This window comes from Embiotoca jacksoni, unplaced genomic scaffold (genome assembly GCF_022577435.1).
Source record: "Embiotoca jacksoni isolate LCO1_2020_lvr unplaced genomic scaffold, fEmbJac1.0.p SCAF_12, whole genome shotgun sequence".
NCBI classification, from domain to species: domain Eukaryota; kingdom Metazoa; phylum Chordata; class Actinopteri; family Embiotocidae; genus Embiotoca; species Embiotoca jacksoni.
The window spans coordinates 5,451,600-5,472,500 of NW_027185252.1; the positions used below are offsets into that span (position 1 = coordinate 5,451,600).

Here is a 20,901-nt window from a genome sequence, read left to right on the forward strand (position 1 = left end):
GTTGTCACAAGTCGTTAGGGTGAAAATATTGATTAGTGCAGCTTTAAACTACCATAATGTCCAAGAACAAGTTTTAATTGAAGCTTCTTTCTGCTAAAGAACGAATCTATTTGTCTGCGGGTTATCCAGGCTAACTAGGACATGAGGACGTTTCTGGAAAAGTCATTGTTCAGAGTCATTTTTGTGAGCTCCACCAACTAAATTCCATTGACCGCGATCCTGGGTGGAGACAAAACCCCACTGAACAAATTAAACCAAAACTATCCGCATGGTTGGGCACCACTAGTGGAAAAAAACAAAACATATATTCTGTCCTTTAATCAAACTTACTCTAATAGGCAGCCATACATCTTTTCAGTATGAATGTTTAAATATACCGACACTGAAAAAATGGGATTCCTTGTGAGACTTTCTGGTTTTCGGATACTCTCCTTTTTCCAACGTCTCTGACATGCTGTTCCACTCTATTTCCCAAACCTATCATTTCCTATACAAATACTGCATTATATCGGCTACAGTCTGTTTTTATTTTTCTCAAAGACGATTCCCCTTAGCTGGCTGACTGACAGCTGTGTGTGTATGCATCATTATCTCCTTCACAGAGCCTGTCTTTTGCCATAGCCTGTGGCAGACCTCAATCACACGGTATTAGAAATGACTTGGGTTTCCGCAGAGCGCAGAGCTTTTTCCTGCTGCAGGTGCGCTACACATTATATGAATCAATGAGATATAGGTGAACTAGCTGGTCTGCCCATGTGGAACGAGTGCAAACATGTAAAATCAGATACTTAGAGCTAATAGGTTCATTTGATTTTGCCTGCAGAAGCTAAGACATAATGAGTGAGAGAGCGTTGCTGATAATGTTCCTGTTCCTGCAATCAAAGGTCATTGAGGCCAGTAAACTGTTTGGTAAAATCAAAGAGAAAGTCAAAAAATAGCTCAACAAAATGGATTTAAATGTACTTGAAAGCATCCTACTAAGAATCAGCTCCAGTCTGCAAGTTCTCATAATTAAGAAAAACAGGATTAATTATCATATGTAAACTCATTATCACTGCCCCAATTATATTGCGTTTGCAGGCGCAATTTAGTAAAGACTAAATAGGAATATTGATTCATTGCAATATTTGATTTGAGTTTAGCTGTAGTTTAAAATGCTGGTGAGGTTTAAAGTGTGACATTTCTGAATGTAGTCGGGTAATAGGATCCACAATAGAAGGTCTATGCTAATGCCTTGGTAGCTAGTGCACAGTAGATAAATCATGTTTATAGATTGATGTCCTCCTCTATGGAGTCGCTGAATATAACAAGATTGCTTCCAATTGCATCTAAATATGAGCTTTATGCATGCAAACACACTGCATAATAAAATACCGGGCGCATGGATATGGAATAAAGAGTCTCGCTTGCCATTTTAAACTACAGCCCACCATACTGGCAATTATCTGGTGTTTATATTCTAATATGTGACTATACTGTAAAAATGCTCCTTCTTTCTGTTAATCCTGACAATTTGTCAAATTTAAATCCAGCAGCACTGGGAAGAACACATCAATTCAAAGTGAAATCAATCCCCCCCCCCCCTTACACACACACACACACACACACACACACACACACACACACACACACACACACACACACACACACACACACACACACACACACCCCCCACCTGTTTTTGACTTTCTCCCACACTCCTGCTTCTCCTATCTATTTCTCTTTCCTTTCTGTAATAACTGCGTGAGCGGCAGCAAATGTAATTACAAAGGGGTGGGGATGGGAGGGGTGTGTGAACGTGTGTGAATATATGTGTATGTGTGTTTGTGGGGTGATTGCTATGCATGCACAACAAAACGCAACATTAAAAAGCTATTATCAGAAAAGGGAACATTTTGGCAGATATATGGCGGAGGGCAGCTCCCGCCATATGTTTGTGGAGACGGGGACAACAAGTCAGGTAGTAATTATCAATCATCATCAGGAGAAACTGTCAAAACGCTAGGCTGGGCACGCTCTGACTAGTGTTGCCATGGAGACAAGCCCATATCCCAGCAAGTGTGTGTGTTTACCAGGACATTAAAAATACCCTCCCATATTTTTATCTCGCACTTAAAAAATCATGTAAATACTTCTTTAAGCTTCTTCGAGCCATGAGCAGTGTGTGTGTGTGTGTGTGTGTGTGTGTGTGTGTGTGTGTGTGTGTGTGTGTGTGTGTGTGTGTGTGTGTGTGTGTGTGTGTGTGTGTGTGTTCCTGCCAAGCCATACTAGTTAAACTGAATTTTCAGGGATAGAACTGAGGATAATTTGAGTTGAGGTTATGGTTTTTGGTTTTACACCCATTTCCTTGCCTTTAGGCTCTGGCATGTGAGGGGTTACAATTAGCAGATGGATATGTAAATGGAATATTCTCACCATAGTAATATAATAAAATGTACTGTATGTGAGTGTGCGCGCACATACATAATGTATTTTGCCAGTAATGAGCTCATTTCTGTGACCATACTGTTGCTGTACACAGACTCTCCATTCAGACTGTCACTGTTAATATTCCTCAGCCAGGGAAGGAGGACGTTCTCCCAAACCATCATGACTTTGTCAGTTTCAATTTTACATATTTCTCTCTCCCGTTTTTGCATAGCCTGCTTCACTTTCCCTTTTACATACACCCCATGCGTTCAAATCAAATGTCGCTACTTGCCATACAGGCTATTCGTTTGGAGAGCAGTGTACAGTAAAGTGTGACTTTTCACACAATCACACACGAGGAATGTTTCTGTATTGTTTCCAAATGTTTCCAACGATAACGGTGCTTTGAGATGACAATCGATTTCCATGTGACCTCAATCCATTACCCTTCCAGGAATCAGGATTATTTTCACTTAAAACACGCTCGGAAAAATTAAATACATAAGCAAGTAAACATGAAAGCAATTTAGGGGAAACTGGTGTAAGCGCAATATGAATTTTCCTGCTTTATTATGGCAGTCATTTGGAAAAAAAGGTAGTGTTCTTAATTCATTATTTGTGCACCGTTGTGCATGCTCCCCCTGGGGAGAAGCAACATTACTCTTTCATCAGATCAAATGAAGCGAAGCCGTGCCGTTCCAGGAAGAGCCAATTAAACAGTTCAAAGAAGTTTATTATTGCGATGGATTATGAAATCATTCTCATCGGATTCATTGGGGTGTGTGTTTCAACAGGGGTGTGAACGTGTGTACTTTAGCACTGCGGAAACTCATAAAGGCTGTCGACTCAAGATTTCCATTTGCAAAGTAAATAGGAAATGATGTTACATGTTTTACAAGGGAAATTTCACAAACTAAATTCATCGTCAAAGTGGGCTGTAATTGAAGGGAGAAAATCATTCTGCACAAATTGTATCTGTTTTCTTTTCTCAGTCCTTCCTCCAGCTTTCTTTCTTTCTATCCACCTCATGTGATTGCCTCATGATGGTAGTGTTGCCTGTTAAGTACTTATTAACACACATCACATTTGAGACATGGCTGGGTTTAATCTTAACCCAGATCCACTGATTGACACATACACTGAGGAATGCAATGACCTCTGACCCCGGTGAACTGAATAATATCACCCAGTCTTCATATGAAGACGCACGCACGCGTCCACAGTGTAATTACACAAGAAAATAAAAAAAATAAAAAAACGCTTTGGTTTTGGCTAAAGTCCAACAAGGCTCAATGTCTTTCTGCGTGTATTTAAACTGTAATAAGTCACAAAGCTGTTTTTCTGTCAGCACAAAAATAAAACAAACTCTACAGCACAATAAAGGCTGTAAATATCTGACAAGTGAACATTTTACTTCAGCTTTTTTTCCTGTGCCCATGCAAAGTGTTGGCAAGTAGCTCTTAATGGCCATTGTTCCAGGAGAGGAAATTAAAAAATAAATCCCATTTTGAAAAGAAATGTTAAGAGCACGCAGAGGGACTGTCCCAAATACACACACACACACACACACACACACACACACACACACACACACACGCACACACACGCACACACACACACACACGCACACGCACACACACACACACACACGCACACGCACACGCACACACACTGTTGTTCAAAGAGTGCCAAATGTAAAACAGAGTCAAAGTTACATAATGTGGAGGGATTTGCTATAAAATGGGATAACCTTCAAACGCTTCCACATCATTGATACTGACAGACTGCAGCAACAACTCAGTTGGACCGGGGCTTTAAAAAATACAGTATTTCAATTTGGCTTTCGGAGGGAGAGAGACAGAAGGAGGGAATGGGGAGAGAGAGCGGGAGGGAGAGATGAAAGGGAGCAGTGGATAAGCTTCAAGGCTTATCCTATTCATTACTGGAGGAAGAAAAAAAAAAAAAAAATCACAGCATCGACCTATAAATAAATGAATGCCAGGATAAACACGAAGCCCATACATCAATAAAACATATGTATTCTAATAGATCACGCTCTAGTTACACTTGATGGGATTGAGTCGGCCAATGAGCCCAATCATAGGGACTTTATCATTCTGAAAGGCTACACAGCATTAAGGCACAGTGATTATAAATAATCATCATTCCCATAACAAAATAGGCCAATGAATATACTTTTCTCTTTTTGTCATTTTCTCTTCTTTATATGCTAATGTGGTGTATTTTAGGGATATAAGAAGTTTACCACAAAATCTACGAACAATTTAAAATCACAAGATTGTTTGTTTTCATTAAAGAAAAGAAACACATTTCTGAAGCAGCTGCCAGCAGTGTCACTATTTAACTAAGCATTGTCCTTTCCAAGAAGCATCTGTCCTTTTTGGAAAAAAACTGGAAACATCAATCACAGTCATCACATACAGTATAATCCTCACTTTGCAGCCGTCGTGCATCTGCAGTGTAACAGCCATTTTTGACGTCACTTGGTGTTACACAAGCTTTTTTTTAGGAACAACAACAACTGGCAGCAAGCCTCTACCTGCACAAAGATAACTCAACACTTAACCCAACAACCCAACAAAAAGGCTGCAGTCATGAGGCGTTTCTCCACCACGCTCACTGGCAGAGGTAAACTTTGTAAACAGCGTTTACTGTTACACAGATGAGTCAGGCGTGTTTGCTCCAGGTTGTAACATGCTGTTCTGTAATTTTTTTATTAGGGCACATTGAGAGGTTGTGTCACAACTCGCATCTGGTCATGTGTGAAAATGTGCTACATGCTGCAGACTGCCTGTATTATTTTATCACGTAAATATAATCTTTGCTTGATTTAAACTTCGCTCTTCAACATTTGACAAGTGTATTAATGGAATAATCATCTGAGCCATTATGAATGAGGTCAAGCTCACCTCCTCAGCTCAAGTGTAAAGTAATTAATAACACCCTGTGCAGTTTATCACTGTTTTAAATTACACCAAACGGCTTTGAAAAAAAAAAAAAAAAAAACTTTCCCTATTTGGTTCCATCTTTTCATCACTAAGCCTGATAATGACCTGTCACAGTATTTTTGACAATCATGCCAAAGTGGTTAATCACTTACTTCACAAGTTAAGGTCATAGAAAAGATTTAAATGTCTTTCTGTGTGTTGTGTTTTGTTAAATGTAGATTATTTGCCAAATATATTTCCAGGAAGTCATCAACATGCAGAGATTTAAACATGCATGTTACAACATATTGTTATAGGTAATCATTTGTCCTGAACTTTTCATCACTTTAAATATTTTTGCATCGCTATCTTGTGGCTCTGGTGGTGCATTCAAGGATACTCCAAAACCCCCAAAATTCACAGATTACAAGGTGTTGACAAAAAAAACTACAGTCTGAGGAATACCACAGAACCAAAAGGATAATACAAACTTGATTTGATTTAAAATGGTTCCTGTTTAGCAGACGACTGTGAAATCTGAGATGTCAGAGTTTTCCATAAATGCAGCAACTGCCACCGCTCACAGCTGCAATAACATGTGATGACAGCGTGACAATAAAACGGTGACTAAATGTTTTACTGTGTTGAATCACCTGTGTAAAGTAGATTTTATGCTTCTGTAAACTGATTTTCATACTGTAGTGAAACGAAAACAACAATGGCTGCATGGGGGGGAAAAAGGATGTGAATACTATTTCTGGACTTGACATCACTCAAGAAAATAACACACTTTTACAGCACTGTTCATATCCCTCTCTCCCCCAAATGAATAGCCGTCGAATGAAATAAAAATTAAAAAGCTTTGTAAATTGCTGCCTTCATAATACAGTATTCCTGCTTAAAATCACATTTAGTTTTTGTTGATAGAAACCTCATATTTTATGATGTCAATATTTTATGGGGAGCTTCAATTGAAAGAGCACTGTCTTTTATTGTCTTATCTAATATTTAATAATTGATTGATGCTCAATTCTATCAGCTTTTTGGAAAAATACTGACTGAGGCAAAATATGCACATAAAACTGTGCAGAGCAGGTTGCAATATTTTCTCTGGCGTGAATAGCGACAGCAGGCACATCCACCACCATTTAGGGAGTCAAAAGTAGTATGTATATAGCCTGCAAGGCCAAACCCGGGGCACAGAAACAGGAAATGTCCCAGTCTCCAGGGGAAATTATGCTTTTGAAACTGTGATTTGCTCAAATATATCATATTTGCTCAAATATAACAAGTAAATCCACTGCTATCATCTTTTATCTAAAGTAAGACTATGGCTGGGCCTCCTTTCTTTCTCTGCTGGTCAATTATCCTCGACTAACTGCTCCTGTGAGAAACCTTTGCTCTGTAAATAACAGGCCTGGAGCTCTGAAAAGCCTCCTGCCTATAGCCCGATACTTATTTATCTCTCTGTGCTGTTTGCTAAAAATAGATAAGCAGCAATGCAAAACAATATGTGTGGAGCCGCTGTGTTGGCAATGACATAATAGGCATAATCAGAAAGATTGTGACTTATTCAATGCACAAGTCATGCTAATGCTGCTGATACCGCTGGAAGAAAGTGCTTTTAGTTACAATAGCCCTGTGGCATGAGTTCTGCCTGTGCACAGTCGGTACATTAAAGCAATGAAACACAACATAAGTGTATATTTAGGCTGCATTTGGTTATATGCTGTTCATAAGAGTTATCAGTGTAAAAATACACATCTTTTACTCCTTAAATAGTCAAATATGATTTCACAGAAGGACATGACAATGTGCGATGTCATGTGTAAGTGGTCTTTCACCAGATGTTCAGCTCATATTTATATACAGCTCATGTCCTGATTATGAAACCTGACTATACAGCCGCAGCATGCGCTCTTTTCTCCTCTAAAATTCTCCTCTAATGCCTCTGTATACCATGACATATGGACAATGAAAAATTCATGGATTGGTGGTTAACACAAATCTGCAGAGGAGATGAGAAAACATGAGTTTAGCAAGCAATTTGCCTATTACATTAACAGACGGGGCTGTCATGGGACGATATTGGAATATGCATATTTCATCTAATCAGATTCCATGTTTAAAGAGCAGCGAGAAAGTGGTTCAAGTTGTGGAAACAATGACATCATGCTGTATGTTCATCTGGTGACCCAACCCAATCAAGCCAGCCGGGCTGAATGTTTTCAAAGATATTATCTCAAATGTACAGATTGAAGATTTTAGCCTGCTGTCAGATTTTTCTTTTCCTCATTTCTTCTTCTGCAGTACAGCATATTTCTGTGTTACTTTCGGTCAGACAACAAGTTACTGAAAAATAAATCTCTTTTTGTCTGTCAAACACAGATGCCACTAACTCAGACATGCAGAAACACCCTCATAAATACACACGGAGCGCATCCGACTTCAGCCACAGATGTACATACTAGCAAGCACGCACCGCAGTACAAAAATAGATTGTAAAATTCTGTTTATGATCAGTGCATCTGGACAATGTTAATATACTGAAGCAATAAATTGTTTTTTTTTTATACTCCTCCCACCCTGGAGGATTACAAAAAAGGATTCCAAAGGATTGCGCTGAAAATGTTTCTTTTTAATAAAAATCAAACCGACACTGAGTGAGAGATATTTCAAACAAAACACACCGAGCTGAGCATGAAATATACAGTTACTGTGCCAAAGAAGGAGACCTGGGGAATATAGGACAAATGAGCAAGAGGAGGAGGAGGAGGAGGAGGAGAGTCGCTCTTCTCAACTGCTTTGCCTCAAACATGATTGCCTCACTAACTTTCAAAATACTGTTGATTTAAGCACACAACGAGTGTTAGGTTTCTGAAGGGGAGGGTGGAGGAAGGTCAGCAGTTTGGGAGCATATTCAGAATCAGGAGAGGAAAAAAAAATTAGAAAAATGCTGCCCATAATGTTTTCCTTAACGGACAGCCATCTTGTCTAAACATTTCATGTACACCACCTCGAGGTCGAGCTTACGAATGTTTATGTTATTGCTTTGTAGCACATACAGTATTCCCTGCCAAATTAATGTGAGCAACACTCAACAGAATCGTGACATTTAATAACAAAAACCTGAACCTTGTCATCTGTCATTCAGCGCTGCAAAGGTCTGGCCCACTCAAACTATTTCTGGCTTTTTCCCACAGCAGAGGAGCCTCAGTAATGCCAATATTATTACAGGGCAGTGTGTGACACCGTCGTTATTCTAAGGTTCTATATAAGAGATTGTATTTCATTCAGTATGTCGATGTACACCCGGTACGTAAAACCTATTTGTACCAGCGAGGTCTACTGAACAACTTACAGTATATTTCCTGTGGTACGACTGTGCCCTGGTAATAGTACATTCCTCCTGGCAAGAAATTAAATCGGGGACACAAGTAGCACGGGTATAATCAATCCACGTTGGCAGAGAAGGCATGATAATTATAAACAAAAACTGTGTCATTCCCCGTGAGGAAAGCGGCTGCAAGGGTGACAGGCGATGCTGAACATGAATATGGATCACAGGACTAAAAGATCTGGTGACTGACGCAACCGCAGTTTTGCTCGAGCTGGTTCAAATGCACGGACACTGGTGCTGACGCGGGTGAAGGAACATGAATATAGATTGAGTCAGATAGAGCACTAACAAACCAGGAACGCTCATCGAGTAAAGTCAGAGCAAACACATACCAAGCCAAAACACGCTGATGAGTCATTACTCATCTCCTGAAAGACAGAAAAATTACAATAAGAGCACAAACGATCAAATGAATCAACATGTGCTGCCTATTAAATGATAAATATCAACATGATTATGCTGTAAATGCGACTACTGTGGTGCTGTCCTGAATCTGTAACCAGGCTTCCAAGAATAGACTATTTCAGCACCAAGTTTTCATCTGATGACTACATTTCACACAATACTCCACCAACAGAGTTTCAGGCTCGCTGAAACTCTGCAATGCCACTTTTTTTTTTTTTTTTTGCCTGAGCCCTCTCGACTTCTCTACCCCCTGAGGTAGCCTGACACACTTTCATGAATTAGCCTAGACAGGACGGACAGCTATTACGGCAGCCACAGCAGATTTGGATGAATCCAAAAGGTCAGAATTAGCATTGAGGGAAGCACAGAAGAAAGTCCTAAAATTGTTCCCCAGATCAATTTCAAACTTTTTAATATTTCACAGCTGCGCAGTATTGCTTCTTAAGTGTCCACAGTGCTGGTATTTATCCTAATAAAGGTCGATTTAATATGGCGTTATGGCTGTTTTCACTTTACTCAGCAGCTGTGTATGTTTCCGAGTGCATATGTGCAAACATTCATGTGCGTGTTTGTGCCTATAAGTAAGATGCCCCGGAGGAATTAGTTCACCTGCCTGACAGATATAAATTACTTAGCTCTGCTGTTTTGAAACAAATCACAATCACGTCCCCAAGCAGCAATTCAAGCACAAATAAAACTCTGCTTCAAACCTCGTAAACCTTCATGTGAATAACATTAAAAATCTTAGTAAAAAAAAAAAAAAATAGAATCCCCTAAGGCTATGAAAATAAACCTTTAACTTAAATGTGGCTCACAGAGGAATGGCATTATTGAGCCAAGTGAATGAGCAACAGCAGCCACAGGATGTTAACGTTACTATTCATAACTTATTTTCCTATGCCTAAAAACGTTCTCCCTTCTGGTCTCACCTCTGCTGCTCTCTTAAAATGCAATTACCTACTGGCAAATTTAACAGGAAAAGAAAAACAATGACTTTTGACCATCGGAGCCGTTACTGTGAATGTCAAAGTGACGCTGCACAACAGCCCGCTGAGCTGACGAGCAGAGGAAATATAAAGGGGGATGAATCACGGTATCCCTTTGTTTTAGACTAGCGCGGGGTTAATAAAATGCGTGGATTCATGAGTGGCGGGGAAAGCACAGCGAATGGCAAACAGACATGTTCCGGCACTTCAAAACTCCTCACCGGCACCACAGAATGCTTTTCATAGGTGTGACTGATGAGGATGTTTGAACAGCAGTCACTTGTGTTCTTAAGCAGAAAGACCGCTCCAGGGACAAACAAACTCAGACTAAATTAAAATATAATATTAGAATGGTCTTTTTGTCCTAATTAGCATTAATCAAAAGCATGTTCAATTTAGATCATTTAGTAAAAAGGACAAATAGAAGACATAAACAAAGGAGCGATGTCTGATATGAGGCATCAGCACACTAACTGTTGATCTCCACTAAAATACAAATCACGGTTAAGTAAAATGTGGCACAGTGATCTTCATAACTGGAAATAAACAACAAATATGGGAATAAATGTTTCTGTTTTCTGGGTCTTATTACATTTATTTAATTCAAAGCCAAATGCCGAAAACATATTGAGTTTTCTTTTTCATTCTGGTTGTTTTTCAAAGCTTGTGAAAAGTATCTCCAAATTTAGGGATTTAAAATTTCTGAGAAACAAAACTGAGGGATTATTTTCATTTTATATAAATCAACAGATCAATTAAAAGATTTAACCAATTTAACGTTCTCATATTACACTCAGATTCATCATGGACAGAAAAAAGTTTTAAAATTGCTGTAGCACAACCACTGGTATTCTCTTCTTTGTCTATATTCCAGACATCCTCTTCCTTGATAAGACCTGTTGCCCACATTACCCACATTACTCACAATGCATTCCAGCCACTGACAGTTTAGAAAATCTGGTGTGTCATGCTAATAGCAGCTAATGCAGTGTTAAGCAGCTTGCATGAGTTGCATAAGTTCACTTCTTTCCAGCTCCACACCTCATTTTCAAACTCGCATTCTTCAACCTCCGTCAACAAGCGACTCAGGTGACTTCACTTTGACATGTAAAATGCATCATCAGAAATCAGAGCTGTTTTTCTCAGCTCATGAAATGCTGTTGTGGCGATAGAGTGTTTCACAGGACTGCAGCTGTATTTGGTTTCACCCGTCTATGGTTTTCATTAGAAATTAGAAATTAGAATTTTAAATGGGCTCAAGTACATTTTCTGGGTTTTCAACACAATGGAACTAAATTACTTGGCTCAAAATGTCAATTTTCCACTAAAAGCAGACTTGAACAAATGGACTGGGTAACCAAACTGACATAATTGGAAGTTTGAGATGAACTGTGGTGTGACAATGCATTTTAACAGCATGCTTCCACTCAGAGATCAGGACGTGACGAGTTTGATGTTACTCTGGGCAACGTGAAATACTCCAATCACCATGCACTGCTACTGTAATAGCTGTTGGCGTTTCAGATGAACAAATATGATACCTTATCTCAAGGCTACGATCAAATCTCCAGCTGCCACACTCACCAAACTCGTCACAGATGCTCTCGTTCTGTAGCAGGGCAGGGTGTTCAAAGGTGTCGCGGCAGTACAGGATCCTCGTGCTCCCGCCCAACGCGGCGATGCCGCCCAACGCCAGCACCGTGTGGTCGATGAGCAGGGAGGATGGCTGCTCTCTGAGCCGGGCCAAAACCGAGCGGCAGCGGCAATACTGGGGGTAACTGAGGACTAAAACCTTCCGCCCATCCTCCTCCTGGCCTGAAAAAGACACAAAATACAGACACACAGTTAGGAGGTCCGCAGAGATTATATATCGTTGAGTTTGACATTGAACAGGGAAAACTTCTGAGGGAAATAGGAGACGTCTTGTTTTTCAAGTGCTCTGCAAAGAGTTGTAGAAAACGGCAGCACTTAATTTTACAGGACAGATTCACTCTCCTATTTCTGTTAAGTTTAAAAAAAAAAAAAAATTATTCTCTCTCAGATCATTTTTTGGACACTGAAATATTCTGGCATATCGACAGCCAGTGTGCTGTGGATACGAGCCTTTCACTCCTTATTGCCCAAGGTTAGCTGTGAAGTTTGAGATCTTTTAAGATTTTAAGTTTGTCCTACTGAAATGCACACGACACAGGCAGATTCATGATAAATCCAAGAAGGGAAATAAGTTTGTAAAAGCAGCAACAACACGCAAACTATACATGTATGTATTGCTTTATGAAACACCAAAAATGTATTTTATTTTAATTGATTTTTAATAATTCTTGGAAAATTCTACATCTTTGCTGTTTTGATCGCTAACAAACAGTAGTTTTGATTTCTGTCTCACACACACACAACACATATTCATCTCTGTCGCAACCCGCCATCTCATCAGGAAACGCGTCACATTAAGGAAGCACAACGCTCTAACACTGCTGTTTCATTGTGACTTTAAATAGCTTTCATGAAAGTTTCACATCCTTTCCTCGTAGTAATAATACATTTCACCAAACTGACAGCGCGTCTTTTCATTTCCACTGTGCAAATATATAATGTTGTTTAGCAGCATGTTTGAAATGCGTGACATGCATAGCTGCTGGGGTGTCAAGAGGAATGTCAAAACAACTCTAGGTGCTTGCTATTTGGATTGACCCGGTTTATTTTTTTTTAACAAGTGAGTTCAAGGTAGGAAATCCTCAGAGCAATTTAGACAAGGCAGGTCTGAATACATGTTTGCAAGTATGTGTTAGTCTGTTTGCAAAAAAAAATTTAAAAAAACAAAAAGGATATTTCTGCACCTAGAAGCAAGTTTTCCATTTTTCTTAAAGATCTCTGGCCTCTGGTTCAACTGGCACATTCACTGTGTCACTCAGCAGAAGTGAAGCTACCCTTCAGAGTCAGACTTTCCCACTGACGTATCTGATATGGTTGTGTAATTCCACAGACAGCGTGTAAATTTGACTAATGCATTATCACCTGTGACAACTAACTGGCAAAGAAATCTCTTCCGTTATTTGGACAACCTTGGGACAGGAAGTACAGACTGAGCTGGCACAATAAACTACCATAAAAGCCAGCTAGATAGACAATCAAACTGTTAATATTATACTGACACCATGTAAGAAAAAAACTGAGTTCAGCCTGCTGTCAGTCACAAAGACCACCTGCTGATGTTTGATAGGCATTATGGGTACCACGTTCACCAAATTAGTTGAGCTGAGGATGAGTATAGTTAGTTCAGCAGGAATTTGGTTATAAACCCAAGTACAAATAGATTTTTGGACTTCTGCTAATGGTTCTATATGAATGTTAAGGGATCACCAAAGTTTTCACAATTCATCCTGAGGGGGGCATAAATGTGTGCATGAAGTTTCAAGGCAGTCCATCAAAACAGTCCTTCAGATATTTTAGTCTGGGACTGCTGTCCCTGGCTAGTAAAAATGCCATAAAGTCACTGTTGAGCAGTTAAAACGGAAATGATATGATCGTGTCAAAGTCATTTTAATGCAGACCTGAGTGTCGCAGAGATAAGAAAAGTTAGTACAGGAAAATAAAGTTACTACAGCCTCCCACATACGTACCCAGGACTTGACACAAAGTGTTCTGGAATGAAATTGTATTTCATAGTATTATGTGTCCATGACATTTTCCCCTCAACACACCAACTGAAGCAGCAGAGTATTATCTGAAATACTTTGCTTCTATAAAACTTCTTCTCAGAGGATTTCTTCCTCTATATGTGGCTGTTACACAACCAACAGGAAGTTGACTGTTGAGGTTTCAGTTTACTGGTGGTGATTAAAGTGACAGTTTTTATGCTTAATTATAACAGAACTCATCTCCTACCACCCACATAACAGAAATATAAGTAATTACGTGCTCAGTTATTAGTTTTTGTAGCAGCAGCAGATGGCTAAGTAAGGCACTTTGGAGAAAAAAAATATTGTAAATGAGCCAAACTGAAGGTGTAAAAGACATTTCCTTATTTTTAATGACAACATAGGTGTTTCCCATCAGCTTACTTTACAGGATCTCTAAACTCGACTAAATCTGATTAGCTATTTCTATAAAACAGGCCTGAATATAACCCATCAAAACAGTGAATAGAAATGATCTGAACATGCAGAAGTATAGAAGTATAGGATACATGTATATGATATAAATTGGATCTTTCACATGATATGATTTCGAGATGCAAATTAGGATTATTTTTGTATGATTTTTCTATCTGTCCATTATATTCTGCATAAACTGATTGATCATTTGGTATGTGAAATGTCAGAAAATAGCAAAACAAATTGCACAATTACCATTTAGAAAAACCAAAGTACACATATTCAAATATTTTGATTTGTCTGACAGTCAAAAAACAAAATGTATTTGTGTGTTTGACATCACAGAAGAGAAATTTTAACATCTGAGAGACTGAAATCCCTGAATGTTTGCTTAAAACGGACTTCCAGGGTTATTAGTGGTTATTGAAAAAGTAATAATGGCAAATAGTTTCAGTTCTAACATAATAAGATAAATGATAAAAAAAAAAAAAAAGATAAATGAATGTGAGGTGATTAAAAAAAAAAATAAGGGATCCCTGGTAAAATGCTCCCATGTGTATTACCTAAATATCTGATCATACTACGTTTCCTATCTTGTACTATGGTGATTATATGAGAATTAAACAATGCATGACCTCAGCACAGTTAAGACAAAGGACATTACTGCATAATGATCTGAAATGGGCCACTCATAATACACAGGCATATTATGCATGTGCATTTTTTTCCTGCAGCTCCAGTGAATGTCACAATGTTTAGACTCACTCACTCCTATAGACTGTTGTTTGAAGTGTAGTGCTAATATTTTTCTAGCTTACAAAGCCGACTACACGGTTCAACAGTTGATGAAGCAGAGTCAGGCAGTTTGAAACACGATTTTTATATGAATTATTCACCGCCCTGTCTGCTTTTACAAAGCCCTTGGACATGACATTCATGGGAATTTCTGCTGGCAAGTTAATATTTCAAGGCTGGCTAACTAGCAAGCTTTTTGCCTTGCTTTCCTAAAGACAGGCAATTTTAAGAGATTTAAAAAATGCATTTTCCCCCTTTTCGTTGTTATTTTATGGAGCTGGAGGCTGATAAAAATCATTGTAGCAGAATCAGGACAGGAAGGACTCCATTCATAATATATTTACAGCAGCTGCATTCCCAACAATTAGTGTAATTAGTTCCACTGTACTCCAATATGACGACCACTTCAAAAGAAATTATTATAACCATTCAACCAGCACACGCATGCAAACACACACACACACACACACACACACACACACACACACACACACACACACACACACACACACATATAATACACATGCAGACGGCCACAAAAGTGCCACAAAGCCCACAGATGTATGAACATGCGTATTCTTGCATACATGCATGCATATCAATCAGCGGACAAACACATTTATCCAATATTGCAGCATTTGTCGTACCAAATTACAGCTCAGCGGTAGAGCAGGCTTTGTTTCCAAATGTCAGGGATTTTATTGTAAGCGGTCACCGTCAGACCTGCTCTTTCTCCCGAGGACCCTCGCAGCATTTCACTTGATTAGATTCAATTTGGAGAGAGAGCCGCAGGGCATTAATAACTGTAGAAAGGCGTCGTAAAGTATGCATGTCAGTGTGCGAGCGTGTGTGTGTGTTGGTGCGTGTAATGTACATTGAGTGTATGTACACTTTAAAAATTCCTTTTGTTCTCACAGCTCGACCTTTCAAAATAAAGGACGTCCTTATCTTAATGTAAGCTTTCTAATTGGTTGGGGCTACGGCTGTATCGCTGGAGAGCTGGAAGACATTGTGAGAACATTATGCAATTTCTTTCTCTCTCTCAGGACCTCTTTTCTATTTTCTCTTTCTGTCTGTCTGCCCTTTCCTAGTGCTAGTATAGCATGTTGATCAAACAGCTGCGGTGCGGCAGATTATTTTCAGAACACGCTGTAAAGCTCCTGACCTCATAAACTACAATAGTGTCAGGGTCATAACTGCTCTACAGGACAGCTGACGTTATAACTACTCAGTCGGTGCAGTAGTCAATAAATTCAAGTCCTTTACAACATACAGTAAACTGAAAAAGAATACTAATACTTAAATAGGCTACTATATTGAGCACTATATGTATTACACTTGACTTCACTCCTACATAAGCTGTTGTATTATGTCTGAAGGAACTTTCTAACGTCTGAGAAAATAACCTTAATGATGCCATAGTGATGTCGTCAGGGTTATCTTAGCTTTGGCTTGCACTCTTCCAACTCATAACAGAAAACTCATGTTACAAAGTGAAGTATAAAAGACATGTGGGTTTACAAGCCGAGAGGGCCCTAATGAAAGACACTGTCGAGCTGCATTACAGGGATTGTTGCGTTTCTGCTGCTTAACTCATGGTGAGGATTGGAAGTTGGAATGTTTTGGCATATCCCGCTTGAATTTTGAGTTGGTTTTTTTTTGTACTGATCTGATTGATTGTTGTTTTCGATCTGCGATCACCGTTTACGTCATGAGTGACTGTACTCCTTAATTTAAAGCGACCTGTCTGGGCTGCCTTTTTTCCGTCTGCCACTCTTCACAAGTGCACTGTGATCTGACAAAACCCTGCGACTCCATTTTCCACATGCCTGCTGTTACTGCTTGAATCCAGCCACTCTGAGATCTCCTTACATGCCACGTCTATTTCTACTACTTGTGGATATATAAACAATAAATACATATAATTATTGATTGATTCCTTAAAAGTATATCTAAATTATTCATTTCATTTGTCATTGATTGAATACATATGCACCAAAGCTAGTTTTTTGTGTGTAATTAGAGAAAGAGAGAAGAAAGGAAGGTGAAATCTCTATTTGGGAGAACCAGGCTGTTGTTGTAAACTTTTCTGAGCACTACATTGTCTGATTAAATTAACCCACAATACAGGTTGAACACAGCAGCTGTGCCTATAATTTGTGTTGTACAAACTTTGTCACTGAACTTCTTTATGACTCTGGCTGTACATAATGTTTGGGGCCGCCGTCATACTGCAGCATGAGTTTGGAACCTATCAGACACCTCCATGATGCGACTGTGTGATGGATAGAAAATGGAAAGCTCTTAAGTGCCTACAACATTTGCAAATGGGTGAAGAAGATAAATAATCTCTGCCATGTGTACATTTTAAACTGTGATTTAAAAGCACTGACAGATGCAGCAGTTCTGGCATCATACTGTAAACTGGGTTCTTCGTTTCGGAGTCACAAACTGAAATGCTTGTTTTACTTTGGATTTGAGTTTAGACAGACAGCTAAAAGGCCTTGATCAGTTTTGTTATGGCTTGTGGTTATTGTTTATATTTAGAATAGTGGTAGTAATATACTCGCTAGTTGAAGGCACCTTCAGCAAAATAATATGCAGCCTAAATAGTGGTTAAAGTACTTTTAAAATCAATTCTAAAATGTTCCGATGCAAAAGAAGGAAGGATTTTAGGAAGTGTCTACAGTCTTATTATCTGGCAGCGGAACAAGCGGTAGACACTTCAAGGATGACTGAGTTACTCAAGTAAAAAGTGTATTACAATAATGTAACCAGGACTTGACAAAGGCATGGATGAGTTTCACCATGTCTTGAGATAACAAGATGGGGCTGATCTTACTAACATTCCCGAGATTAAAGCAGCATGACAGAAACACTTTTGTAATATGCAAATCAAAATGCAAACATGAATCCGATTTTTACATTTTCAAACGCAGGCACTGCATGACTCCAGCAAGAGTACAGAAATTATTGAGCGGCTTGTGCAACAGGGTCGGGATCACTGATTAAAATGTATGTTTTGGTTTGAGCCATTGAACCGCTGATGTTGGGAAGACAATTATCTAAAATGGTCTGACTGCAAATCCCATTTGTGGCCTGAAATACCTTTGAAATGACATCAGTCAGGAAGTATAACATTCGTCAATGATTCATTCTTTAGTTTTCTATTTCATGGAAACATATTAGCCTTTCAGGTATTTTTCTGACCATTAAGAAACAGTCTGGGAATCCATACTCCTGACATGACCCACTACAGTAATAAGAAAGAGGAAGCACAAATGAAAGTGAACTGAGATAGGGAATAAAGCACAAAGAAAGAACAAAGCAAATAGTTACAGTGTAGAGCCTTTTTTTTAAATTTGTATACTTCTGATTTAAAAGTGAAATAAAATAACTGAACAGAAGATGCAGTACTTTCTTCTTAAAGGGCCATTCCGCTTAATTTAATTGTATTGATTCCAGGCGGCCATTGTTCTGTTTTCATAACTATTTCTTCTTTGATGGTGCATTTGATGTAACAAGGTAATCAGAGAATTATCTGCTAAACAGCAACTTTTCAGTTAAAGATGATGAAATACATATTTTCCTTTTTGTAACATCTGTGTCTACCTCCCATCTCTCTTCCAAAATTTCCTCTCAGAGTTACTCATTAACACTTCTTGCAACTGATTCCTATTTCTTAAGACATCTTGGACCACAAATTTCCCTTGAACACATTGCATTTCACAACATACAAATCACGCTCAACTGCTATCAGTTCTCAGATGTGGTGCTTTTCTCATTATTTAATGTCTTGGATATCCCTGGTTGAATATCTTTCAGTCAGACGAACGAAGCAATTTGATTTGGGCACAAAAGTATATATTGTAAATGAAACAATTGTTTAATTAATTGTATAAATGATCACCAGAGTAATTAATGATAAATGAATGAATGAAACCACCTCAAAAGAAGGGAATACATCTAAAACTTGCTTGTGTTGCATGCTTAGGAACATGCTTGTGATGTCCAGTGCAGCAGAGAGTCATAGTTATTAATGTGTTAAAACATGCAAATCCGACAACACTGTCCTTAAAAGCCACGTTAAACGGGAAATATTAGACGACTGTATGACACTGTAAGCAACACTGCAGCCCACAGCAGACTGGTAAAGTCATTAGCTACAGTAGCTGTCATGAGACACTCTGTACACTAAAAATAAGGATCTAAATCTATGCCAAGATAGTAAAAGCAACATGCTGGAATCCATGTGCACATTTGTAGTATATAAATGTGACAAAATTGTATTTAACAACACAGGATCAATCCGATATTTGTGGAGGAAATATTCCAGCGAGCCAGCTCTTCCTTTGATGACATACATTTTCGAGATTGCACTGTGTAGTCGCATTGTATGAGAGAAGTGTGTATGATGAGAACAAGCTCTGACACTTTATTATACCAGAAAGAATGAAAGAATATTTTGTGTAATTACACCACAGGAAGAATTTCTGTTTCTCTTTCATAACGAGCATGATAAATTACACATCATAATCAAAATTTCAGAAATGCCGCATACAACATGAAACTCATTAGTTGAGGTTGAAGCAGCTGCTCTGCTGAATGAATAGCTATTGCAATGTTAGATGAAACATCATTGATATCATTGAATTTCAAAACCAGAAAAATAAAAAGGGTGATCTACTGCTACATCTCTGAGATTCTTTTTTTATTGGAGAATTTCTGTAGCTGCTTTGAAGGTCGGGAAGAAAAACTAGCAATAATATGAGGGCTGCTGACAGTTAAAAGCAGATCGGCGCTGGCTAATTAAAAACCAAATGTGACTCATGTAAACTGTGTCATTTACAGTCAACCAAGCTTAAAAATATTCCAACTGCCCACAAGCTCAGACAAGATCTTTCAGGCAAGTGTGCTCATTTCTCTTGTCACAGATGAGCAGGGAAAAGCTGAAAACCATTACTCTCATGCTCTCTGTCACCCGCTGTAGTCCTTAAATCACTCACTCGGCTCAAATTTGCTGTTGTCAACATTTCCACATTATCTGCTCGGCCAAGGAATTTACTGGATCCCCCTGCTGCTTTTGTGGGGTTGGACAGAAATGGCGAGGCATGTAACAGAGAGCCAATAGTGACACTTTTATATTTGATGTTTTGCTTTTGGTTTTGTTTTTTACTCCAGTGGTAACATGTAAAACAAATCTAGAAGCTTTAAGGAAATAGACAAAATGTAATATATTGGTGAAGAAAAGAGGAAAAGAAGGTTCTTGTTTGGTATTCTCACTCAATGCTGCAGGGCTCTCTTCTTCCGTGTTTCGTATTGATCTCTGAGGTTGTCCTGTTTCCATTTAGCCGCTTCTCATAATATATAACACATCTCTGATTCATACACCTCCTCTCTCTCACTTTTCAATGAGGGGACATGACACTGAGAGGGGGCCATATAAGCAACAGCAGGCGCCCGATCTGGCTATTGGTTTCATATTATTGAAACCTGACCAAATAAAGAGGGAGCAGCATCTGTCAATGACACCGAATGGAAATGTTGCGTGGGGGCCGTCACATTTTCACTAGAGCCAACCTGGTGTTTCCTACAAAGAGAGACTTACATAAAACAATGAAATAAAATCATTGAATTTGCATGATTCATCGCTTATCCAATCTGTGAATGACTACACTATCTCGGATGAAACAAAATGTGTGAGAACATTTCGCTAATTGCAACGTAGTCTGTGCAGTAAACAAAATCGCATTAATCACGCAGAGGATTCAACATCAATAAATCCCTATATTGGAGCAGCAAAGTGATCACACACACGCTCACACTCAGTTTGTTTTGTTCAAAGGCAGTAAAAATGGAATAAT

At 38.8% G+C, this 20,901-nt stretch overlaps 1 protein-coding gene across 1 annotated transcript in view; it reads right to left on the minus strand.

The window, feature by feature from the left end:
* Nucleotides 1-20,901, minus strand: part of arid5b (AT-rich interaction domain 5B) — a 77,208-nt gene that overhangs the window by 30,917 nt on the left and 25,390 nt on the right. The window contains exon 4 of the mRNA XM_069144392.1: nucleotides 11,733-11,963. Within this exon, the coding sequence (XP_069000493.1) occupies nucleotides 11,733-11,963 (231 nt within the window). The remainder of the gene's footprint in view (nucleotides 1-11,732; nucleotides 11,964-20,901) is intronic.